A 16,574-nucleotide genomic window follows, 5' to 3' on the forward strand; every position below is an offset into this window, starting at 1 on the left:
TTCCTGTGTCATGAATCTCTTCTTAGCAGTACCAGCTACATCACCGCTGCCTTTACGCTTGCTTCCAGATATCCTGGGCTCGAAATAAAGATACTGTACTACTGTACTCTGTACAGTACTGTACAGTAAAGTACACAAAAGCACAACCACTTGTAGAGGATGTATGCACGTGACAGTGCACGCCAGACATGTGAACTAACTTACGTGATTGGACATTCGAACGCACATCTGCTTCCTCGAAAGTTTGCAAGTTGAAGGTTCGCATGTAGGGGACTTACTGTATAAAATATTGAATATATTTACTGCTAAGTTTGCTTCTGGATACAAGTTTGACTACATTTTCAAGAATTTTAAGTCACTTTGGAAAATGAGTGAGTTTTTAAACTGGTTTGACATTTCTTTATTTCCTTGAAATGTTTTAAGTTTCATGCCTTGGGAATAGTAGTCCAGGCAAACTTCATCTCCTGAGTGGGAGCACACTTCTGTGTGAAAATACATAGCCTGTTCAAGGAAAAGATAGCAAGCTAAACGGTTTCAAGTACTTGAGAGGAACAGGAAGGAGATAAGACTAAAAAAAAGGTTATTGCCTGATTCTGAAGGAGAGGGGAGAAATGAAAGGACTTTAAGCAGAGAGTGACTTGGCCAGATCCATGTTTTAGAAAGAGAACAGTGCTAGCTAATATGAAAAGTGGACTGGAGATCAGGGAAGTAATGCAGCAAAAGAGGCAGAGCTTCAACTAAAATGAGTAGACGGCAAAGATGAGACTAGCTGAAAACCATTTCATAAGCCTTCCTAAAAGGATTGGTATCTGATTCGATGGAGAAAAATTAAAGGAGAGAGAGATGGATTTCTAGTTCTGACAGTTGAGTGGCTGGTAATATTTTACATTGATAGGGAACGGAGGAGGAAAATCATATATGCTGGTAGATAGTGTGAGGAATAATTAGAATGACTAAATATGTTTACTTTGAGATTCCTGTGGGTATCCATATACAGGAGCTCAATATATAGTTGGAAGCACCCCTCTGGAATTTAGGGAAGAAGAAAAGGGCTAGAAAAAAGTATTTGGAAACCATAATACTTGGTAATTTAAAAATGGGAATTGGTAAGATTTTCCATTGAGAGGATATCTGCAGCGAAAGAAAAGCCAAAGTTAAAATCCTGAGGAACATTAGCTCTTAAGGGAACAAGCTAGGAAACCGAGAGCCAAAGTGACACATATGATACGATTGAGAAATGACATTGGTTTTGTCAGTAGGATATCATTTGCAGATGTATTAATAAGTTAATTAGGTTTTGATTGGGGGGGCAGATTGCAGGAACTAAGGAATTAAAAGATCAGAGATTAGAGTTAGCAAATTCAGAGTGTCTTTCAAAAAATTTGGTGGTGAAGGAGAGCAGAGAAACAAAGTGATAGTTTAAGGATCAAGACTGGATGGAGGAAAAGATATTCAGTGCTTTATTTTACTTTTTCTCTAGGACGGGAGAAGTTGAGCATGCTTGTTAGTCAGAGAGGGGAGTTGACAGAGAAAGCATTTGAAGGTTGAAAGAATGAAGATGGTTGCTAGTGCCCTAGAAGCAAATGGGGTCTAGAACACAGCTGGAGGGGTTGCCCCAACAGAGTAGAGAGACTTCTTTCTCTGCGATGGAAGAGTGAGGAAGGCGTACTGTGGAGGAGAAAGACATTGGAAGTGTGTTTCAAGGATTGCAGAGATTATAAATCTTTATAATGGACCTGGCTGGTATAGCTATGTGAGTTTCTTCCTTAATCCTCAGTACTGGGAACAGAAGCAAGAGAAAACAGTGTCGGCCTGATTCAGGATTGGAGATGTAATAAAATGGGTATGACACACAAAGGGATGAGAAAACATGAAGTGGCAAAGTAATTGAAACTGTAAGATCAAGAAATGAAGGAGTGCCAGGTCAGCAGAGGGGGATGCAGGGATTCAAGGGACTAGAGGGACGTGAAAGCAGGTTGGTGACTTACAAGGAGTGGGAATTGTTGTGGTCAAAGACTGGAGTTAAGGTTTTGGAGTTGGAGCAGTTCTCATTGACGTAGCCATTTAAATCATGTGTTGAACTGACTTAAAGATGAAAGTAGTTAAAATAGTGGTCAGAGAACTGTAAGGGTCATCAGGGTGAACATTTAGGTGCCAGAACAGTAATGGAGAATGGGACAAAAAGCTAACTGATCCAGGTGCCCAGCTCCTCAGCAGAAGTGGTGTGTTGATCTGGAAGCTGCAGTCTGGGCAGAGGTAGGGTAATTGAATGTCGTGATTGGGCTGAGCTTGTGGAGGGACATTCTTAAGGGCGTACGGCCGCGCCTGAGATGCTGGGGAAATGGTGAGAGAATGAATGACTTCCGATGAGAGAGATGGCAATCGGAGAAAGTTAAATTTCATTCTAGATGGAGACATGGAAGTCATGTTTGTAGAAAAAATCTATTAGCCAAGAGTGGACCTTCCATATAGGCACAGAAAAGGCATTATAAAGGTTGTTACCATGAAAGTGATGGGCCAAGGAATGTGGGGAAGGACTGATCGAGGTTAATCTAAAGTTGAGGTGGAGGGAAGTCGATCAGAGGGATTCTTCAGCTGGTGATATTTCTGTAAAGAGGAATGTGGATTTTAATGGTTTATGGAAGATCTGCTCTCAGGTAAGTTACGTGGCTAATTATGTCCAGTGAGCTTTTAGTGGCTCTGAGAAGCTGTGCTATCTGTGCCGTAGAACTCCCAAGGTGCATTTAGGTTTCTAAAGAAACATGTTTCCTTCTTTTTTTTTTTTATTTTTGTGGTACGCGGGCCTCTCACTGTTGTGGCCTCTCCCGTTGCGGAGCACAGGCTCCGGACGCGCAGGCTCAGCGGCCATGGCTCACGGGCCCAGCCGCTCCGCGGCATGTGGGATCTTCCCGGACCGGGGCACGAACCCGTGTCCCCTGCATCGGCAGGCGGACTCTCAACCACTGCGCCACCAGGGAAGCCCAGGAACATGTTTCTTTATTACCTTCTTTGTTTTTTACTAATGTCACAACTGCATATAAAAGTTTTCATATTTTGAGATCCCAAAAACTATACTAGCATCCTCAAAGTGGATACTTCACCTTATGCGTTTAGTCCTGTATGTATAACCTGTTGCTTCTTGTTTGGTGTATGCATGAGTTGAAAACCATAGCTGACAAAGTAGGTTTGTTATTACATTTCAGGAAGACCTGGGGTAAGTCGAGCATTCATGCAGCAAACAAGCCTTATAACTTTTAGCCCAGATAGATGATTTATTTTTTTGGTGGTGCAGTGCAGAGCTAGGATGTAATGAAATCTCAGTGTCTGATCTGCAAACCTCAACAGACAGTTCTGACCTGAGGCTGGCTGCTGTGGCACTGGATGAGCGGGTTCTGATCTGGCCTTTAGCAACAGTTCTGCCCATGAGTGACACAGAAGGTACACAGGACAACTAGTGTAGTTTGTGACTCTCGCTGTACAGTCAAGATTGATTTGAGGTATTTGAGTCAGACAAACGAGCCTGAGAGCGAGAGAGCAAGCGTTTTTGAGCCTAAAAGCGGTTGTGATATTTTGGTGTAGCAGTTTCTTATTAGGACAGCTTCAATAAAATGTTAATGAAAATTTTGTAAGAGTATTGTATCTGATTTGGGTAAGAAAAAAGAAAAATATTTTTAGAAGGAAAGTTTCAGTGTTTTCTTCTTTTTTTTGTTTAATTCCTCTTCATTAGACTTCAGAAGATTAATAATAAGGAATTAGTGTTTCAGATACATGGCCTAGGCTGAGTTACGTGGCAGAATAGTAACTTTAGGCATTATTTCCCAAGTTGTGCAAGTTTAAATTTAGATGTATATTGGAAACATAGATTATACATGTTTCATTCTCATATCAAAGCAGAGAGACAGTGTTGGAAGTTAGTCCTGGAAAGTCATTGTGTATTGTGATTGCTAAAGGATCAGAGAGCTCTGTCTGTGTTCATTCTGAAAGACGAGAGATCTTCAGCCAGAGTCACCATCTGAGTCACAGCCTGGCCTCTAAATGAACAGTGGAGGACGAGCTTGAGGAGGAAATACTGGCTGTGGGAACAAGGAGTCAGAGTGAATTTCTGTGCTCTTATGGGCTGTGCCGGACAAGAACTAGGGAGGCTTATTTGATGTAGCTTCTCTTCTTTTGTGCTCTGATGCACTTGTAGCACTGATGTCACAAGTAGGGTTTGGTGGGATTTACTTTTTTGTTTTTATAATAGGTTTATGAACCCCTGCAAGTTAGGAACAAGAATAAGGTGGGCATTGGAATCTTAGGCCCAGAATTCATTGGAGAGGACTGACATTTGGGTGTCTTATTATGTCCTGAACACTATCCCAAGTACGTTGTATTTCTTACTTGGGATTTACAGTAATGTAGCTGAATTAGATCAATTATTGGTAAGAAGACTTGACATTTTGGTGTCTATTATGTACTGACCACTACCCTGAGTATGTTATATTTGCTTACTTAGGATTTACAGTAACATAGCTAAATCAGCTGACATATAGAAATATTGGGTAAAAATATTAAAACAGCATATATTGTATCTATATCAAGTATTGAATTACATTTATTTGTTTGTTTATACATATTTGCATGTCACGTATCAGAGTAAAGGCTCTGGGGTCTGGGGTTCTACCAGGAATAGGAGGCATGGCTTCATGGGACAGTGTAAACCAGCCTCCTGCAAAAAGCTGACGCTTTAAAGGTCTGCCTCAGTCCCTGAGAAGAAGAATGGGAAAATTTTGCTCAACAATTTTGGAACAAGAAAGCTTGACCTGTGTTTAGTGTCTTGGACTGGGGAGAGGTGGTGCAGGGGAAAACCATCAATGAGAAATTGAGACCAAAATAATCAAATTAGGAGTACAAATGTGCAAATTGAAAACACAAAGGTAAGTATGGGAACTCCAATTTGAGAAATTAATGTAAAAAGCTGGTCTAGGGCCATTTGCATTTCCAGATGTGGACATGAAACTGAACTTTCACAAATATGGTGCACAGGACTCTGCAGAAGAAATATTTTCTGCTGAAAGTGAGCCCATAACCTCCCCAAATTTGTAAACTACACATGAAACATGAAAGCAAATGAGGGAAAGTCATCAAATGTTAGCAGAGTCATCAAATGTTAGCAGTTAGAGTACAGATGTACCCCAAAGCTGAAAATAATTGAACAATTAGACAACTAATGTAGAATAAATTTCTGAAGTTATTTAATGAGATAGAAGAAGGACTAGACTATAACGAAGGAATAGGACCAGTCAGAAAAGAAGCAAAATGAAAGAGTAGAAATTTAAAGGTCATTGAAAATTAAAAACAAAATTCTGACTTAATGTGTTGAATAGAAGGACAATGAATTGACAGACACATTTGAAAAAAATCATTCACGCTGAAGCAGAAAGAGTGAGAGAGAAAATATGAAAAGAAAAAAATGAGAAAATCACTTTCAGAAAGGAACAGTGGAGGTGGGGCAATTTAGAAAAGATAATTGCTAACAATTTTGGAGAGTTGAAGAAAGACATGACTCTACTGATTAAAGAAATACATCAAGGCCAAATAAAATGAGAGTCACACTTACACACATGGTGATGTGTTGGGTTGGCAAAAAAGTTCATTAGGGTTCTTCCATAGGATCTTACGGGAAAACCTGAACGAACCTTTTGGCCAACCAATAATAGAAGATAAAAGTATCATAAAGGTGTCCACAGAGTTATGAGAGGTACACTGTAGTTAGACTTAAAACAGACTCTTCATCACCAGCAGTAGAATCCGAAGACAATAGGCTATTCTCAAGTTAGTTGGGGAAATAACTTTCAACTTAGGATTTCATATCCAGCAAAACTATCATTCAAACATGAATGAGAGATGTTTTCAGATAATACAGACAAAGTTTGTCACTTATAACCTTCAGTGGAAGGACCTCTATAGAAATGCCCTTTGATAAGGTTATTTATACTTAGAAGAGGAAGTAGTGGAATACAATAAACATGACTAGCCAAAGAATTTGTAGATGTGTTGGTGACTCTAAATAAGTCTAAAAAGTAATGGGTTAGGGTTAAAACATACTGATGTTAAAAACAGTGGTCATCATGCAGGTAGAGATTGTGGTTAAAGGATTCTAGGGGCCTTGTGTTGCTTGGGAAGATAGAGTGATTTTCAAAATGTAAATCATTTAAATTTTTACATAGGAGTTAATGATAATCACTGCATGCAACGTTAGGAAAGAAAACCCACTTCCACCTTAGGTTTGTGACCACCGTGACTGAACCAAATATACTAATCAGTATGGTGTCTCAGGTTCCTGACGTGAAGCTGTTGGGGTAAAGAAGAGGAGGCCATGAAAGGCTGGCTCCTTGCTTATGCTGGGAGAGAAGAACTTAGTACCAACTCCTCTGTAACCTAACTTTACTTATCCTCTGCTTTCCCTGTTCTCCTTGTACTGAGGGGTAGACATGAGCAGAAAAGCAGGACGTGCTCAGGGGTTGCAGGAAAAGAGGTAGGAAGGCTCTAGTCCTGGAGCCCATCCTCCCAGGGAACTGAAAGGTCAGATATCTGTCTTGGACGTGCCTGGGAAAGCTCCAGGCCGCTGCTGCTCTTTCACTGAAAAATGGGTCCAGAGGGAGAGGAATCTCATGGCCTTACCTATCCCCAGCCTCTGACTGTGAAGATTCTGGGTAGAATTGAAGCTCTTCTTGGAGTGCTGGAGCTAAAATGATGCACTTGGTGTAAGAAAATTGGTCAGTGAAGCAGCCTTCCCTCCATTTTTCAGACATCTTTACTCATATCACTGAGAAGTTGTCGGTGTTTACCTGCTACGAAACGTGTTGGCTCTGATGAGACAGAAACCTGACCTGGGGTTGGGGGTGATCATTGAGTCTTTGCAGAGATATTTCTAGTGTAACTTACAACCATGCATGACACCAGAAGGCACACACAGAAATTAGGGTCATGGACATGAACGGCTTCTAGGAATCATTATTTCCAAGTTTTAGCTGTTTTTAAATTTGTGTTTTTAGTTAGACTCTTTTGCTGTATTTGCTGTTCTGTCAGAAGTGTGCTTTTCCCTTTCTCTACCTAACTCCTAGTTAGTTTTTTAGTTTTCAAGCTTTACTTTCTTTTTGAACTTTTCCTTGATCTTTGTGCTTCTCCCTGGACTGGGGTTGAGATGGGAATCCTTTCTCCCTCTTCTATGATTGTATTGCACACCCTGTTTATACATTAAATAATGTATAATGTATACTGTGATAGGCATTAATGTGCTTATCACATTATAATTGTCTTTATTTTTCTTTCTTGCCCACAAGTTTCTAAGCTTCTACAGAGCAAAAGTGATATTTCACATCCCTTATCCATTCCAGTACTTGTTCACCTGGATAATATCTGGTACATAAAAAGTGTTTCATTTAAATGTTGTGTGTAAACTTTCACATGCATGTCTGGCCTGGCTGTACATAGGGATGATTCAGTTTGATCTCATCGCCAGTACAATAACACTTTTGGTTTGTTTTTCGTTTTGTTTTATAGTAAAAATCATGCCCTTTGCTTTTCTCTTGGCACACACATAGGCATTCATTAATTTGTAACTAGACTGATTTGCTTGGAAAACTGATTTTTTTTAATTCTAGTACTTGAAAAAATAAAAGCATTTGAGAACTTGTTTGGCCATTTCCTAGGAAATAGACGTGAAGTATTTAGTGGGGAATATGAAAGTAGAGAAGACTACCTTTTCAAAGAAATGGTAATGAACTACCAAGGGAGCGAGTGCTATCTAGAAATCGGTTGATCTGTTTTCTAGTTCTGATTCTGGGCAGGTCATTTCATCTCTTCTATGAGAGAGACAAGGGAGAAAGGGGCCTGGTCAGACTTGGTTTTCCAGTCCTAAAGTGTGCTGTGACCTCACAGTCATGTGCAGAAAAAGGAAATGAGTAAATTCTGAAAGGAAGGTGCTGCTGTTGGAAATAAAAAATTTTTTAGAAAAGCTTTAAAAGGTCAGAGTTCCCCTTGGAGGTGTGCGTGCGTGTGTGTGTGTGTGTGTGTGTGTGTAAAGAAAGTATTTTCTAAGCCCTACTTAAATCGGATATTAGTATCCTTTTTATTAAAAGACTCAAAAATTTTGAGGAAATTGAGCAGAAAATATAGATTGTAATTAATAACTGACATCTAACAATATTCTCACTACATCAGGTTCAAGACGTTGTTCCTATAACTAGTTATGACACTGCTGGGTCGTTCCTTCTCCTGGGATGTAACAATGGATCAATATATTATATAGGTAAGTGGTCAGACACTTAGTATGGTCCTATTTAGTATGATTTTTAAAATGAGAACAAGAAAATATTACCTTTTTTAGTTTTAAATAGATTCACTATTTATTTTAATGCTATTTAATTTTTTTTTTATTTTTTAGATATGCAGAAGTTCCCTTTGCGAATGAAGGATAACGATCTTCTTGTAACTGAACTTTATCATGATCCTTCAAATGATGCTATTACTGCTCTGAGTGTTTACCTCACACCCAAAACAAGTTAGTGCATAGAAAAATTATTATAAATTGTTGAAGTTCTTTTGATAATGTATGTTTATTCGTTGGTTTATTGTAACACTAATCTGGCCCTTTGTTTTGGTGAACTGCAGTGCTGAGGATTTCATCTCTTAGAGTCTAAAGTTTATGTTTGGTTTTATACTGAAGTCAGACATGACCAGTAAACATAATCTGAGGTGGGAAGTTAGAACTTTCCCTCTTGTGAATTGTATTGTTAAGCCCTACTATTATAATAATAACTAAAATTATTTGTTAAACTTATCTGCACATTTACCTTCCTATGACAGCTGATTTCATTTTGGAATTAAGAGCTTTATTTTTTTTTCACAACAATAACAACAACGAAAGCTTTTAGACTTTTAATCTCTATTGAAAATTTCTCTGGGAAATTTTAAATTTAAGTTTTGGAAAACCTCAGTATCCATAACTTATTGCTTTTTCAAAGGCCATTGCAATGAAATTAACAAACTAGCTCTGTAAATTATTAAGAATTTTTATATTCTAGAGTGAAAGATAAACATAAATGGGAAATTCAAAATTTATCTGTAATGAAAGGAATTCTAGGAAATACTTACATGTGGCTAGTAATATTAATAGTTTGAATACGTTACTTGTGTAATCATTTCATTGAATGCATTGTAATAAATCATTATCTTCGGTATGAAAGAAAGAAAGATTCTGGTGTGCACAGATGATTTTGATTGAAATTGTAGGATTTAAACTATGTTGCTCCAGAACAGAGGTCAGCAAACCATGCTCTTTTTATTAATAGTTTTATGTATTGTCTTTGGCTGCTTTTCTGCAACTGTGACAGAGTCGAGTGGCTGTACAGAGACAGTGTGGCATGCAAAGTTTAAACTATTTGCTTTTTATAGAAAGTTTGCTGACCCCTGCTCTAGAATGAGATATGCTCCCCTCCCCGGCCCCAGTCTAATTAAAAAGGGAGAATAAAACTTCTTTTGTGGTGGCAGTGTCTTCTTTTAAGACACAAGAATGGAGTTGCCTTTTAAGTTTTGAGAAGTGTTTTCCATAGCATGCCCTTTTCCTTCGATTCCAGTATTTTCACGTGAATCAGAAAGAACAGCTATCAAAGCTAAGAGGTTCTCTGTGACGCTTTTAAGGAATGTAGGTCACTGAACTCCATTCTGTCTTAAATATATGATGGAATCTGGGCACTTGTTTGAAAAAAAAGCCACAGATGAACCTGACGTCATGAGCTAGTTGTATATAATTAGAAGAGAACAACATAGGTAAATGTGATGTAAGCAATGGAATGGATATATTTTCCCATAGTTATAACAGTTTTGAAACTGTTGAATAGTACATGGATTACTTGATTATTCAAAGAGAAGATTCAATATTGTGGCAGAAGTAAAACAGATGGTCATTCGAGGCTAGAAATAATATGGAGTATTGCTTTAGGAATACTGTGTTGTGTCAGTGGTGTTCTTAGCATGTCAGATTTATTCCTTAAACATTTAATGAGTACCTACTATGTCTCAGGCACTCTGTAAGGTGATATAGATTAAAAAATGATTATGATTCAGTCTCTTATCAATAAAGAGTAGAGGTAGATAGACATGGAAATAGAGAATTGGGGTGTTACAGTTGCTCTGATAGAACCTAATACATAGTACAAGGGAGAGAGTGAACAATTCTATATTGGAGTGAGTGTTAGGAAAAGATTTGTAAAGGAAAGAATGAATTTAAGATGGTCAGAGAAGTCTTAAGATTTCTTTGCTGAGCTGGATTTGGGGCTGATAACAAGTGCTGAATCCAGCTCTGCTTCTTCTATCACAGGGAACACTTTGCAAGGGCAGCTTTCTTTTTATTGTCTTCTGTTATATCACCTTTCAATTTTTGATTTTGGTTAGGTGTCAGTGGTAACTGGATTGAGATTGCCTATGGTACGAGCTCTGGAGCAGTACGAGTAATTGTGCAGCACCCAGAGACGGTTGGGTCAGGCCCTCAGCTTTTTCAGACCTTCACAGTTCACCGAAGTCCCGTCACAAAAATCATGCTCTCAGAGAAGCATCTTGTATCAGGTAAAGTGATTTTATTAGTACTGGTAAGGAGGTCTACCTCATGTCATGTAAAACCTTGCCTTGGGTGTTATTTTTTAGACTCCTACAAATTAAAAGAATATAAAAGCAGTGTTTTATGTAAGAAAAACACACCAGAAAAAGTGGTAGAAAAGTTTAATAACTGAAGAAATACTATGATTGTCTTCTGAGGTTTCTTTGATATTGTCTGGTTGTAGTATACATAAATTTAGAAGGCATCATATCTTTTATTTACTCTCTATTTTAATATTTGGTTCTTATGGCATATTTTACTTCAGAATATTTATCATAATCCTGTTGAAGAATGTTTTATTAGAGAAATTTTTCAAGTATGAATATAATATAAATTTGGTTGTGTTGTCTTAAGGTTTAATGCTAAAGTTAGTAGAATGTTAGTAGTCTAACATCAACTACTGTTAAAAATTAGTAAAATGTGTAAAGAGATGTGAAGAAAATAACATTTGTGGGTTTGTTGTTCTTCATAGTCATATATGTTTCTAACATTTAGATACTAATTTGATACTTAAAAAATTAGTTACAGATTTTCAAGCAAAATTAGCCTGACACAAAATAAAATGATCACAAAGTAAAATTCCATCATGAGATTCAATGTCTATGATAGATGATTTCTGAAAGCGTTGATGAAAATTGAATTGAGTCAGGTTTATCAGTAGTTTGCTTTTTTAAAACAATCTTGTATTAAATCTTTTGTAGATCAGCTCCTGCCTAACTTAAATTTTTATAAACATCCTTTTCATGCATCAGCTTTGTTTATATGAAGACTACCTAATATAAAAAGATGCTGCATCTTTCACTAATTAAACACCAAATGGAGCTGAAATACCTTGTCCATATATGAACGGATGGATGGATGGATGAATATGCTTTTATTGAATGTCTCATTGTTTTGGATGTAATTATGCCTTTCTGAAACAGTCTCTTTTTTAATCTTTCATAGAGCAGTACTCATCTAATATCTGCCTCGCTGAGGAGTTTTTCTCACTCTGTATGGCTGGTTCCTCCTCTTTTGCCCAGTTACTAAGTGTTGGATTGCCTCAGATCTCTTTCTAGATTTTCCATTCTTTGTCTGTACTTTCCCTGGTGATTTGAATATTATTATCTACATGCCAGTGACTCCCAGACTTGCCCTTCACCTGTGACCATCCACAGAGTTCCAAATTGTATATCCAGTGCTTGTGCTTAGTATTTGGTTGTATGTTTAATAGGCATCTCTAAATTAACCTAGATAAAATAGTACTTTTGATTTCTGTCTCAAAAGCCATCTTAGTATACAATATCACTACTCATTTACCCAAGCTGAAAATCTAGGAATCACACTTGATTCTTACCTTTTTCTCACTGCACCCGCCTCCCCCTGCCCTCCACATAACGTGTAATACATCAGTAGGTCCCGTTTCTCTGCTTCAACATACATCACAAGTCTGATTACTTCACTTTGTGTCCATTGCTGCCAGCCCCTTAGCTCAAATCAGCATTTCTCCCCTAGGTTACTCCATTCTTTCCCTGTTTCTGTCTTGGCTCTCTATGGTACATGTTCCACACAGCAGCCAGAAATATCTTTAGAAATGCAAAGCAGGACTTCACTGGTGGCACAGTGGTTAAGAATCCGCCTGCCAATGCAGGGGGCACGGATTCGAGCCCTGGTCCAGAAAAATCCCACATGCCGTGGAGCAACTAAGCCCGTGTGTGCCACAGCTACTGAGCCTGTGCTCTAGAACCCGCGAGCCACAACTACTGAGCCTGTGTACCTAGAGCCCGTGCTCTGCGACAAGAGAAGCCACCGCAATGAGAAGCCCGTGCACCGCAACGAAGAGTAGCCCCTGCTCACTGCAACTAGAGAAAGTCCACACAGAGCAACGAAGACCCAATACAGCCAAAAATAAATAAATAAATAAATAAAATTTATTTTAAAAAAAAGAAAAAGAAATGCAAAGCAGATCTGATTTCTGATGGCTTCTTTCTGTTTATAGAATGAACAGAATGAACAGATTAATACGGCTCTTCCTGTTCCGGATCCTGCTCACCTGCTCACCACGCCTCCCATGTCACTTTTCTTACTGCTCATGATACCTAACTCATTGGCTTTTCTATTTCTTAAAATTGCCTTAGAAACTTTGCACTTGTTCTTTTCATTTGACATCTTCTTTCTTAGATGGTTGTTTCGCTGTCTCTCCTTGACATTCAGGTCCCATTTCAAATACCTCCTCAGTGAGGCCTCCTTGGCCACCCTGTCTAAACTAGCCAGCCCTCTGTCTAACAGGCACTTTCTGCTATCAGTATGTTGATTTGTTTTCTTCACAGACTTATCACTTTGTTTCTTATTTATCATCTCTTTCCCTCTTCTAGAATATAGTAAGTTTCTACAGCAGCAGAAGCTTTTGTTCTCCACCCTATTCTCAGCACTTAGCATAGTCCTTACGAATAAATGTTGTATAAAATGAGGTAATTTGGTCCCGTGAGAAAATAGACTATTTCTTTGCAAGATTGTTTTGATGTTTAAATGACAATGCCATACTCAGTAGCAGTTGATATTATTTTGATGGTAATGATGTTATTGTTGGATGTGATGTCAAAGAGCTACGTAGTTAAATTTGCATTTTAACAACAAGTATTTCATGTAGGTTTGAAATGTTAGATAATGATTAATACTAACAAAATTGCATAATTGCATTATTTTTTGAATTTTATTTTTTATACAGCAGGTTCTTATTATCTACTTTATACATATTAGTGTATATATGTCAATCCCATAGTTGCATTTTTGAGTCAGCTAGAAGTATTTGTTATTTTTCTGAATCCTAGTAAGCTTAATAATGAAATTAGGAAATTATTTCCCATGAAGCTGATTCAGTAGCCTAGAAGTAAATGTCTTCTTTTTCACCAGAAAACTGGCATCCTGAGAACTGAGAATTTTGTTGTATAAGTAACATATGTACACTTTTTATTCTTATTGCTGTCTGCCAAAATTAAATTTCTGAAGTTTTGTTTAAAATATGCAACTGTGACATTTTATCCACTAGGAAATGTTGTGTGCATATAAGAAGTTTTGGATACTTTCCTAGTAGATACTGATGAGTTCATAATAAATGGCAAATTAATACATTTTTTATTAAGGCACGCCGCAAAAGTACAGTTCTTACATTAATGATATCATTTTTTTGGTTTACAGTTTTTAGCAGGGTATCTATTCAGACAGAAAAAACAGCAGAAATAGATTACTTGTTAGGAGATATCTCAATATATACCCACTTAATATTACCGTGAAAAAATAAAGCTAATTGGAATATGTTTTTTAAATGCAGACTCTCATATAAAAATAATTCTCAGCTTTAGTATTGAAATCTTAATTTTTCTTGATGCAACTGTGAATGAGCAATAAATAACTGGTTCCTATAAGCTTTTTGACAAATGTTATTTGTGCCAGTAAATTCTCGGTAGCTCCTGATCTTGGTTGTTTAATATTGGAGTAACATAAGCAGAAACAATTTATATGGTTGGAAAAAATAAACTAGGCAACTTGTTTACAATGGAGTTTAGCCACAGAACAGAAAAATATTCAGCATCTTCTCTCTTACATACACATTTTTTTTAACCTTCTCTAAATTCATACCCTACAGGCTACTTTTATAAGGATCCATAGATTTTACTTATATACCTTATATTTGCAGCAAGGTAAACCATATTCAGTTATCTCATTTTTGTTGGCTAGGTACAAATTAAGTGTAATTTTAAGATAAGTAAGCTGTTTGCCACTCAAAATGTGCTACGATCTGTTTTCTGTAAATTATAGTGAAAAAAGTTAAAATATGTTTATAAAGGTGATTTTGTTGGTGCTCTCATAATCTATATTTATTAACAACTGTTGTGTGCTCTCTTTCTCTCCTAGTCTGTGCAGATAATAATCATGTCCGGACATGGACGGTAACACGATTCAGAGGAATGATCTCTACTCAGCCAGGTTCTACTCCTCTAGCATCGTTCAAGATACTGTCCCTGGAGGAGACAGAAAGCCATGGAAGCTATTCCTCTGGAAACGACATAGGTGAGCTAGATCTTTTGGGGGGACATTTTCAAGTACTGTGTAGGCAATGCTGAAGAAGTATATTATCTGTAGTAGAAACCTAAAAAGGAGTTTTAAATATAGGTTTTTCATTTTCACTTTGAAACTCATTTAAAACAGAAGTTTAATCTTTTTCTGATTAAGTTCTATGAAGTCACAAAATATACATTTTTTTTGACTTTATGAAGGTACAAAAATGATACACATTTAATAGAAACAGTACTTTGAATTTTGAACTTTTCCCGGGCTAGGGATATGTGGTACCATATTCTCTCGTGGTGACAGGCGGCAGCAGCAGGCCAAAGTTCCCAGGCAGCCACGTGACCACAAAGGTAAACAAGTGATGTGCTTAGAATCAGTCTGTACCCACATAGCCATTCTCTTTTTCACTTTCAGTATTCAGTACATTACATGAGATATTCAATACTTTACTATAAAATGGACTCCGTATTAGATGATTTTGCCCAACTGTAGGCTAATGTGAGTGTTCTGAGCACACTTAAGGTAGGCTAGGGTAAGCTATGATGTTTGGTAGCTTAGGTGTACTAAATGCATTTTTTTTTTTTTTTTTTTTTTTTGCGGTACGCGGGCCTCTCACTGTTGCGGCCTCTCCCGTTCAGGAGCACAGGCTCCAGACGCGCAGGCTCAGCGGCCATGGCTCACGGGCCCAGCCACTCCGCGGCATGTGGGATCTTCCCGGACCGGGACACGAACCCGTGTCCCCTGCATCGGCAGGCGGACTCTCAACCACTGCGCCACCAGGGAAGCCCCCCTAAATGCATTTTTGACTTAGGATATTTTCAATTTAGGAGTAATTTATCGGGACATAACCCCATCATAAGTTGAGGAAAATCTGTATTATAGCATCATTTTTCATTGTTTAAAAAGTTGAGGACTTTCGTGGTAGCGCGGTGGTTAAGAATCCGCCTGCCAATGCAGGGGACATGGGTTCGAGCCCTGGTCCGGGAAGAACCCACATGCCGTGGAGCAACTAAGCCCGTGCACCACAACTACTGAAGCCCACAGGCCTAGAGCCTGTGCTCTGCCACAACAGAAGCCACCGCAGTGAGAAACCTGTGCACCGCAACGAAGAGTAGCCCCCGCTCGCCGCAACTAGAGGAAGCCCACGTGCAACAATGAAGACCCAATGCAGCCCAAAATAAATAAAAGTTGAGAGCACATTTTTTATCTCACTAGCATTTCCTGATTTAAGTGATATTATCTCCAAATGCTAACCACTTTTGTTTATAATTAAAAGCCATAATGGCTGTACACATTTGAAACTTGAAATACTTTTTTCCTTCGTTGCTAATAATTAACCTGAAAATAGATTTGAAGCTGGAAAAGGGCTGGTGTTCTTACATACTGAGAGTGGTTTTGATGGCATCCATTAGTAAACAGTGTAGGATGTCTCTACTGATTTCAGCAAAGGGTATATAAAGTTAGTTATAACAAATCAATTTCTCCCTACACCATACATACACACAAACAGTCTTCATGGAGGTAGATCATTTTCCTCAAGGATCTGTTTGAAGGAACTAATGCACCTTGTAGATCATCTTGTATAAGCAGAAATTATAGCACTGATGGAAAACGAGGAGTGGATCAGAATTGTTATGCATGAAACTATTAAATGTATGTCCATCAGGATATTTGCTCCCACAGTAAAGATTTCAAAAATAGTTATCTTTAAGAAATGTAAGCTTCTGAAGAGAATTGTAGTACCACAGTCTTAGTATTTTTAGAAAGAGAACTGCTCAGTGTTGTCACTTTTATCAGTTGCTGTGCGATTCCAGTTCCCAGTGTGATGATAGGCACTGAAAGTTTTATTTGAACATTTTTTTTCCAGCTTTATTGAGATATAATT

General features: G+C 37.9%; 1 protein-coding gene across 3 annotated transcripts in view; it reads left to right on the top strand.

Annotated features, from left to right (window-relative positions):
* KCTD3 (potassium channel tetramerization domain containing 3) overlaps positions 1 to 16,574 on the top strand; it is a 69,676-nt gene that overhangs the window by 36,412 nt on the left and 16,690 nt on the right. For all 3 annotated transcript variants that reach the window (XM_019920545.3, XM_019920544.3, XM_073800340.1), the window contains 4 exons: positions 8,206 to 8,293; positions 8,429 to 8,545; positions 10,438 to 10,608; positions 14,534 to 14,689. In XM_019920545.3, the coding sequence (XP_019776104.1) occupies positions 8,206 to 8,293; positions 8,429 to 8,545; positions 10,438 to 10,608; positions 14,534 to 14,689 (532 nt within the window). The remainder of the gene's footprint in view (positions 1 to 8,205; positions 8,294 to 8,428; positions 8,546 to 10,437; positions 10,609 to 14,533; positions 14,690 to 16,574) is intronic.

Source organism: Tursiops truncatus, chromosome 1 (genome assembly GCF_011762595.2).
Source record: "Tursiops truncatus isolate mTurTru1 chromosome 1, mTurTru1.mat.Y, whole genome shotgun sequence".
In the NCBI taxonomy this organism is placed as follows: domain Eukaryota; kingdom Metazoa; phylum Chordata; class Mammalia; order Artiodactyla; family Delphinidae; genus Tursiops; species Tursiops truncatus.